At 47.6% G+C, this 9696-nt stretch overlaps 1 protein-coding gene across 1 annotated transcript in view; it reads left to right on the top strand.

Annotated features, from left to right (window-relative positions):
- Window positions 1–36: 36 nt before the first annotated feature.
- Window positions 37–9696, top strand: part of CMIP (c-Maf inducing protein) — a 164820-nt gene continuing 155160 nt past the window's right edge. The window contains exon 1 of the mRNA XM_083370369.1: window positions 37–1777. Coding sequence (XP_083226495.1) covers window positions 857–1777 — 921 coding nt within the window. The 5' untranslated portion in view covers window positions 37–856. The remainder of the gene's footprint in view (window positions 1778–9696) is intronic.

The raw sequence follows: 9696 nt of genomic DNA, 5'->3' as shown, positions 1-9696 counted from the left end.
GAAAAACAAGCTAAAACTCAAAGGAACCACTATAACCTCAACTTGCATCTTACAGGGTCCTCACTGGGCCACTTCCTTCATACCTCAGGGCTCCCTGAGTGGTGTCAATCGAAAAAGGGAGGAATTGAGAAAGTCGCAGTTTAGCTCAGCCTGGTTTTATTCCAACCCATCTCTGCATTCACACGATCAAGGCAAGCAAGGACCCTCAGTTAAAGGTTATTTAAAAAAAAAAAAATCAAAGATGCTGGCTTCTTCTCAAAATTGCTTAATTAACACTGGACTACAAATCCTGTCCTGCAACCATCTGACGGACTGGGAGGCTATAAGGTGTCTTGCCTTGAGCAGGGAGTTGGACTAGAAGACCTCAAAGGTCCCTTCCAGGCCAAGGATTCTATGTTCAGCGCTGGCTGGCAAAAAGAGGATTGGGAGTGGGGGCGAAGGAGCAGCCAAGGAAGGAAGGAAGGAAGGAAGGAGAGAGGGAGGGAGGGAGGGAGGAAGGAAGGAAAGGAAAGAGAGAGAAAGAAAAAGAAAGAAAGAAAGAAAGAAAGAAAGAAAGAAAGAAAGAAAGAAAGAAAGAAAGAAAGAAGAAAGAAAGGAAGGAAGGAAGGAAGGAAGGAAGGAAGGAGGGAGGGAGGAAGGAAGGAAAGAAAGGAAAGAAAGAGAGAGAGAAAGAAAGGAAGGAAGGAAGGAAGGAGGGAGGGAGGGAGGAAGGAAGGAAAGGAAAGAGAGAGAAAGAAAAAGAAAGAAAGAAAGAAAGAAAGAAAGAAAGAAAGAAAGAAAGAAAGAAAGAAAGAAAGAAAGAAAGAAAGCCTTGTGCCACCCCCGTCGTACCGCCTGCAGGACGGGGATAGGTGGCATGGGCTATGTAGTCCTCCGGCTCCAAAGACCGGCTAGGACTCCTCTCCCTCCCACTGTCCCCCACCCCCCCCCCCACCCCCAGCCAGCAGCTCCAGCTCCCCCTCCCCGTGGCGGGGACGCGGCGCGCGCCCGGAGCGGCGGGGCGGACGGCGGGGCAGGAGCAGCAGCAGCTGCCCGGGTTCGCATTGACGTCAGAGCGGCCGCACATGACCGGGGAAGCCAATCAGAGGCGCTCCGGAGCGGGTCCTGCCAGGCGCTCGAGCCCCGCTCGCTTCTCCTCCGGCGCCTCTTCGGGTCTCGACGCCGCCCCTGGCTCCGGGACACGCGTCCGGCCGCATCCAGACGTGCGCGAGCCCAGCGGGCAGCGCCTCTTCTTCCTCTGCCCGGCTCGGCTGGAGGCCGTCGGCTTCCTTTGCCTGGCCGCCAAGCGGAGCCCCTCCGGACCGCCGCCGCCGCCTTTGTCTCCGCGGGCGCCGCCTGGCCGCGCTGCTCCGCCGGCGCATGGGTGCTCGGCGCGCCTCCGGCGACAGGCTCGGGCACGGCCGGGGCTAGCGAGACCCCCCTCCCCGGTCCCCTCCCCGGCTGGGCTCCGCGCCCCTCTCGCCGCCCGCCGCGCCCGGGGAGGGCCGGCATGGATTGCCCGAGCGGCTGCGGGGGCGGCGGCGACCCCCGCCCGCTGGAGGAGAGCAAGCCCTTGCTGGGCGAGGCGCCCGACGGCACCAAGATGGGGGCCGCGCCGTGCCGACGAGGCGTCCACTGCGGCGGCATGAGGTACAAGCTGCTCCAGGAAGGGGACATCCAGGTGTGCGTCGTGCGGCACCCGCGGACTTTCCTCAGCAAGATCCTCACCTCCAAATTCCTGCGCCGCTGGGAGCCCCACCACCTGGCCCTGGCCGACCACAGCCTGGCCTCCGCCACGGTGAGTCACCCCCCCCCCCCGCTCCAGGCAGGGGACCCCCTTCAGGGCTGAGTTGGGGGGGACGCCCGGCTGCCACCCTTGGCTGGGTTGGCACATTGGGTTGTCTGAATCCCCAGCGGGCCAGCAGGTCTCGGGGTCGGGAAGGCGGTGATCGGGGGGGGGGGGTTGCTGTCAAGGCAAAAGCAGCCCAGCTGCAAGGCAGCCCCAAAGACTTGGCTTGGTTGGAGTTTGAACCCGCCTTGGGTTGGGTTGGGTTGGCCCGACGTGGTTTGGGGGGGGCAGCTTTCCCACGACCTTGCTCAACTTCGACTTTGCTTGCTTCTCCTGTGCGGAGAGGGCCGTTCTCCCTCGCTTCTTCTTGCCCTTTGTGCCCCCTCCCTCCCCCCTCCCCGGGTGTGGAAAAGGCTGCTCCCTCCTTTCACCCCTGTCCCTTCTCTATGCTTGGTGGGGTTAGGGGAGAGTTGGGGTTCAAGCCCTGGATGGTGGGAGCTGAAACCTCCCCCCATCCCCCGAAATAAAATTTTGAAAAATCTGGCATGCGTGAAGGAGGACAAAATAGGTGCTATTGAACAAAGCCTCCAAGAGAAGCAACGTTTGGACTTTAGGCCACTTAAAAAAAAAGTAGTCATTTGTATTGTTCCTAATCCAATTGTCATCTTCTTGTCCTTGAGCAGTTTGGAATATCGGAGGTTGAAAGGAGAAGGTTAGCAAAAAATCCTGTTTGTTAAGGGCTTGTCTTTCCCTCACTGAGATGGCTATTGTAATTGAATTATTCATCAGTGACATCTCATGATGGAAGACTTCGCTTCCTCTTTCTTCAACATTCAGATGCCTGATTACTTAGATTTTAATCATTTCCTTCTCCGGAGGTTGAGGTTTCTTTGTTTTTTTTTAATCAGGTTGGCTGGTTCTTAAAACGCTGAGTTATAATTAAAGGAAGAATGAAGAAGAAATCAAACTTTGAATGGAAGGCAAATAGGCTTTGGAGTGGTTGAATAGTTCAAGAAACAATGTGTGTGTGTGTGTGTGTGTGTGTGTACACACACACATACATATACTGCTCAAAAAAATAAAGGGAACACTTAAACAACACAATGTACTGTATTTCATAGTAGGATGTCTTATCTTGTGTTCCCTTTATTTTTTTGAGCAGTATATATATTGGGGTTTTCAGTTGGATTCTGAAAAGTATACGGTAGCTTTATGAACTTGGCTCTCTTGAAGACTGGAGCCAAGGTTGATCTTTCTTCCTTTTGCTCTTTCTAAGTGAGGGCGAGCAAGCTAAGGATTATGGGGAGTGTAGTCCACCCAGATCATGGGAAGTTGTAGTCCACCCTGTCTAGAAAGCAGAAAATTGGGAGAAGCTGCTGCTGCTGCTTGCTCCTCCTCCTTGGGATTTGAAATGATTGCGTTAAGTCTCCTAAAATGTCCCTTTCCCTCGTTCTAGATTTCAGAAAATGGAAGATGGCATTTGCGCTCTCCCACCTTAGATAAGATAGCTTGCTGGATTTAGGCTGGGTGGCAGATAACATGATATACTTTAGTGTTCTTTGTGAGACTACATTTCATCTTAGTTCCAGAACCGTGGGTTTTTAACTTCTTCTCGTGCATAAAATGAAAGTTGGCCTTCTTTGCAAAAGGGGTTGGCCATGCAAGCACCTCTCAAAAGTTCACAATAACCCTCCAAGGTAGGTTTGCCAGAGAGCGGCAGGCTCAAGAGAATATGCAATTAGTCTGCAGAGTCAGCAACAGAAAGGTTGATAACCCCGTTTCCTTGCACAGCCTACCGGTTGTGTCTTCCAAAGCAGCCATTTTCCAGTTGGCTACCGGAAGTTGATCACTGAGAAGCACAGGTAGACACATTAGCAGCAGTTACCTGTTTTCAGAATTAATGACTATCCTGGACTTTGGGCCTTCCGATGAAGGTGGTGTTCTTTAGATCCTGCATGACTCACCAGCGTTCATATAAATAGTGTAAGGACTCTGCTGGTTCCTCCTATCCTGTGACAGCCAGTTCACACATTCTGATTAGCCAAAGCCAGGTCTTTTAGGCACCGTCAGCTCAGCCCCTGGCCCTTCATTTTGTGGCTGGGGTGAGATCAAAGTTTATGCAAAACTCTCCTAACAGCCTTACTGAAGTGCCTGCTAAGTAAGGGCGTAGTAGGGATTGCAGCCTTCCTTTTTTTTCTCCTGTTTATCTCCATCTCCCTTTGAGTTCTCTTTCCTGTTCGTTTACAGAGTGCGGCTTTTGTCTGCGATTGGTTTCACTGACAAGCTCGCCTTTTGTTCACATGAGTAAGGTGGGAGAGGATTTCCTAATTCTTTGGGTTTTCATATCAAGCCTGGTCAGAACAGCCAACTGAAAATATTTCTGGGTAGAGCAGTGTTTTTTTGTTTTTGTTTTTTTTAAAAAAAACAGAGCATTTACCAGCATCTGACTTTGGTCTGGGGTGCTATACACAAAACCCTGCCTTGCATTTTTACAATCAGGGTTAGGAAACCCCAGGCTACTTTCCACTAGTAAAAACAGAGCAAGCCGCTAGAATGTAAACTGAGAGCAAATTCAACTCCCTACTGGCACGGATGACGTTATCTAGTTTGGTAATGAAACATCTGCAAGGAAACAAGCTGAGAGAACACTGACGGTCCTAGTCTTCCTCCTCCGTTACAAAACCCCATCCCCTACCAGCACTGATGATGTTACCTAGTTTGGGAATGAAACGTCCGCCAGGAAACAACCAAGCTCCAAAAGCATCAAGAAACCCTCATTCCAGTGGTTTTATTTGACAACCTTTATTTAATAGCTGTAGGGCACCACTCTGCTCTCCAATGGCCAAAATGTCTCTTAAATTTCATTTTTAAGCTTTCTGCCCCGTTCAGTCCCCCTTCTTCTCAGATGCTCCCCCACCCGTCTCCATCTCCTGCCCCCCCTTTCCCTGCAGGTTTAATGGAAATGGCAGAATCCTGGCGAAAGACTTGTTGAGGCAGTCCTCGACTTTACAACCGCAACTGACCCCAAAATTTCTCTGCTTAAGTGAGACATCTGTTGAGTGAGTTTTGCCCCGTTTTACAACCTTTCTTGCTACCGTTGTTAAGTGAATCACCACAGTTGATAAGTTAGTAAGTCGGTTGTTAAGTGAATGGACTTGGCTTGTCAGATGGTCGCCAAAGGGGATCGTGTGACCCCCGGGACACAGCAACGGTCATAAATGTGAACCAGTTGCCAAGCGTCCAAATTTTGATCACATCATCATGGGGATGCTGCCAAGGTCATAGCTGGGGAAAAGCGGTTGTAAGTCACCTTTTTCGTTGCCGTTGTAACTTTGAACAGCCACAAAATGAACGGTTGCAAGTCGAGGGTTACCCGTATGCTAAAACACAAGACCTTAATAATAATAATAATAATAAAGTTGGAAGGGACCTTGGAGGTCATCTAGTCCAACCCCCTGCTCAGACAGGAAACCCTATACCATTTTGGACAAACGGCTGTCCAGTCTCTTCATAAAAACCTCCAGTGTTGGAGCATTCACAGCTTCTGGAGGCAAATTGTTCCACTGATTAATTGTTCTAACTGTCAGGAAATTTCTCCTTAATTCCAGGTTGCTTCTCTCCTTGATTGGTTTCCATCCGTTGCTTCTTGTCCTGCCTTCAGGCGCTTTGGAGAATAGCTTGACTCCCTCTTCTTTGGGGCAGCCCCTGAGATACTGGAACACTGCTATCATGTCGCCCCTCGTTCTTCTCTTCATTAAACTAGACATCCCCAATTCCAGCAACCGTTCCCTATATGTTTTAGCCTCCAGTCCCCCAATCATCTTTGTTGCTCTTCATTGACACCTGGGGTCTCATCCCCCCCACCAAAATGAAGCACCACTCCATTCCACCACCACCCTGGGAATTTTGCTGCAATCCTCTTCTCTTTGCAAGGCAATCACAGGCTGTTTCCCTGTGGAATTGCACGGGCGTAGCAGGGATCAGTTACACAGTGTACAGATGTGCTGAGCATTAATCCAAAGGGCCAATCACTTCCTGGATCATCATTATTCCATCTCTCCTTGTCTGTCGATGATGATGATAATGATGATGATGATGATGATGATGATGATGATGATGATAATAATAATAATAATAATAATAAAGTTGGAAGGGACCTTGGAGGTCATCTAGTCCAACCCCCTGCTCAGGCAGGAAACCCTATACCTCCTTGGACAATGGAGCCCTGATTTACAGCCGTAGGTCACGGCAGTCATTAAGAGGTCACCCCCAGGGCCGTCCCTGATTGCATAACTTTTTTGCTGTGATCGATTAAGCAAACACTGTGGACGTTAAGGAACATACCTGTTGTTAAGCGAACCACGTTTTTTGTTGTTGTTTTTTGCTGGAAACTGGAAGTGAACCCTGGAAGGTAAGGTAAAGGTAAAGGTTCCCCCGCACATGCGTGCTAGTCGTTTCCGACTCTAGGGGCCGGTGCTCATCTCCGTTTCAAAGCCGAACCCTGGAAAGCAGGGTGCAAATCCTGCAAACGTCCATAAATGCAAGCTGGTTGCCAAGTGTCATAACTTTGAAAAACAGTCGTAAATAGTTCTTGTAACTAAGCCAGGACTACCTGTGGTAGTTTCACAGACAAGGATCAACGGATTAAAATGTCCCATACTTTGCTTGGGAAAAGAGGTGTAGAAGACCCTTTTTCTCCCCTTGTGTGTCCTTTCCCTTTGGGTTTGATCTGTGTAGCAGCCCTGAAGATGGCTGAGAGTAGGAAGCCCTGTTTTTTCTGAATGCTCAGTGGCTTTGCTATTGCTGGCTAATTCTGCCGACTGCCAACAGTTCAATCCTGACCGACTCAATGTTCTCAGCCTTCCATCTTTCTGAGGTCGGTCAAGCGAGGGCCCGGATTGTTGGGGGCAAAATGCCGACTCTGTAAACCACTTAGAGAGGGCTGTGAAGCAGTGTGAAGCGGTGTATAAGTCTGAGTGTTATTGCTATTGCTTAGAAGAAGAATGTGAGACAGAAGCATTTTCCAGAAGTTCTAAAAAGACTCAGAGTTCACAGAACTGATGAGGGATAAACTGGACTGTCTTAAGAAGATTAAGGGAGGTGGGGAAAATAGACTTATTATAACTAACTGGTGTTGAAGGAAAAGTCTTCATCATGGTTTAGTCCAAGCCGGGAATAAACAACATGGTGACTGCTTTAGGAAGAAGGTTACAGTTTATTGAAGAGGAGAGCCAGACAGGAAGATGGCTCTGGAAGAAAAGAGAGAGAGAGAGAGAGAGAGCACATGTAGGGAGCGGGTTTTTATACCTTCTGGAGCCTTTTGTTTGGAGTTGTTTCCTGTTCCTGTTTGAGGCTTTGTATTTTCTGTGTCATGTGTTTTGACCTGTGTCCCTTTGGCATCTGTGGGTTAATCCTATTATGTCCTGTCTTAGAGTTTGGGTGGGGTATGTAGATTTTAGGTGTCTTTGTCTTCTTAATCGGCTAGCTTCAACCTTCCTGAATGGATGATCACATCTGCATTTCTACAGAGCTGGGGTTTCTGCTTAGGGGAGGGAGACTTGGGGCTATTAAGAAAAACTGGGCGTGCTTTTCGGCCTCTTTAAGATCCTTTGAGGAAATATATTTTTCTGCCCTTTTAATATTTCTTTCTCTGGGGGGGGGAGGGGCTGACTTCCCACACTGGAAAACAAATTAAATATTTGTTCAAAAAAAGCTCCTAGCGGTCAAAATGTAATGTCTTTAAATATTACATTTTGACCGCTAGGAGCTTTTTTTGAACAACAAATACCACAGAGATATCTACCACAGAGCCTTGTGATTTGGGGGAATGAGATCTAATTGTTGGGAAAGATCCCAGTTAATATTTTAGAGGAGTTCTGAATATCCACCGTAGCGCGCTCTCCTTTAGAGTGCAGCCTTTGGCTGGTGCAAAGACAGTCAAGTTTCTGCCACCATGTGAAAACGTCTGCTTTTTCTGCAGCACAAAAACAATTCAGTTTGCAGCCAAAAAGTCCAAAAACAAGTTAAAAACATAATCTAATGTTGGCATTAGATAAAAGGGTTTAACCAGTTACACATTTAATAAATATTACATAATAATAGACTTAAAATCCTTAACTGTAGATGAAGATCAAGCAGAGCCTGGGGGCGGAGTCAAGAGAGGAATTGGCCTAGAGTTGTTACGTTCCCACAAAGAGTCTTGACTCCAACCCCTCTCGAGTTCCGTTGATCCTTATCTAGCACCAATTTAGTATTGACGGTTAGTTGATTAAATTCCCCTGCATAAGTATGAGCAATAAATTGTTTTAACTGGAACTTGATGTGTGGTTCTGATTCATTCCGCTTGATACTAAATCATTGATTTGCTTACTACAGCCCTAGTTTTTATAGCCATGGATAAAAAAAAAACCCAAACCCTGGCTATTGCCCGATCTTAGGACTTGCAAGTAAAATCTTCACATACTCAGGAGTTGTTTTTTTTTTCTGATCTGGATTTTAAAATAAGCCAGAGAGGCCCAAAACAAGCATGTGCCCCATTTTTCCTTTAAAGCAGGGGGTGTCCAACCTTGGCAACTTTAAGGATGGCTGCTGGAATTGGGTAGGTCTAGTCCAGGGGTAGGCAACCTCGGCTCTTTTATGACTCATGGACTTCAACTCCCAGAATTCCTGAGTCAGCATAGCTGACTCAGGAATTCTGGGAGTTGAAGTCCATGAGTCATAAAAGAGCCGAGGTTGCCTACCCCTGGTCTAGTCTAATGAAGAGAAGGACAAGGGGTGACATAATAGCAGTGTTCCAATATCTCAGGGGCTGCCCCAAAGAAGAGAGTCAAGCTGTTCTCCAAACTGCCTGAAGGCAAGGCAAGAAGCAGCAGATGGACACTAACCAAAGAGAGACGCAACCCTAGAACTAAGGAGAAACTTCCTGACAGTTAAAACAATTAATCAGTAGAACCACCTACCTCCAGAAGTGGTGAATGCTCCAACACTGGAAGCTTTAAAGAATAGATTGGACAACCATTTGTCCGAAATGGTATAGGGTTTCCTGCCTGAGCAGGGGGTTGGACTAGATGACCTCCAAGGTCCCTTCCAACTCTGTTATTCTGTTATTCTGAAAAGCTACACCAGATGAAAATAAATCTGGTTTTTGCTCACCACAGTTGTTGCTATATTTTAAGAGTTACAATCTTATTTTTCCTTTCCCCCTCCCTAATGTCCCTTCCAACTTTACTATTATGATTATGATTAAGACTTGTGGACTTCCAAGTCCCAGAATTCCCCCAGCCAGCTGCTTTCCAGGAGAGATCGATCCTGGGGAAGTGAAAGAAGAAAGTTAACTCAAGTGTATCAATTGTGTTTATGCTTGATACATCAGAGGCCAAAGTGCCTTTGTTCTCTGTTTTATATGTATACATAGTAAGGCTTTGGCTGTATTTTCTCCTTTTGGAAAGGTTTGGTAGTTTTCGTTCAGGGGAGGTTTTTTTTCTTTCCCACCTTTCAGAGGCAGGTAGAGAGCTGATAACTGGGATCTTCAAGAGTTGCCTAGTGACAGATCCAGAAAGCAACCTTTAGACAAGTGTCCCTCAACCTTGGCAACTTTAGAAGGTGTGGACTTCCACTCCCAGAATCCCAAAGCTGTGCTGGCTAAAGAATTCTGGGAGTTAAAGTCCACAAATCAATTTCTTTTTCTTTCTTTCTTTCTTTCTTTCTTTCTTTCTTTCTTTCTTTCTTTCTTTCTTTCTTTCTTTCTTTCTTCCTCCCTTCCTTTCCTTTCCTTTCCTTTCCTTTCCTTTCCTTTCCTTTCCTTTCCTTTCCTTTCCTTTCCTTTCCTTTCCTTTCCTTTCCTTTCCTTTCCTTTCCTTTCTTCCCTCCCCTCCCTCCCTCCCTCCCTCCCTCCCTTCCTTCCTTCCTTCCTTCCTTCCTTCCTTCCT

Source organism: Vipera ursinii, assembly GCF_947247035.1.
Source record: "Vipera ursinii genome assembly, chromosome: 10".
Lineage (NCBI taxonomy): Eukaryota > Metazoa > Chordata > Lepidosauria > Squamata > Viperidae > Vipera > Vipera ursinii.
The sequence above is the reverse complement of the archived record's forward strand: the minus strand, read 5'-3'. Positions and strand labels throughout refer to the sequence as shown.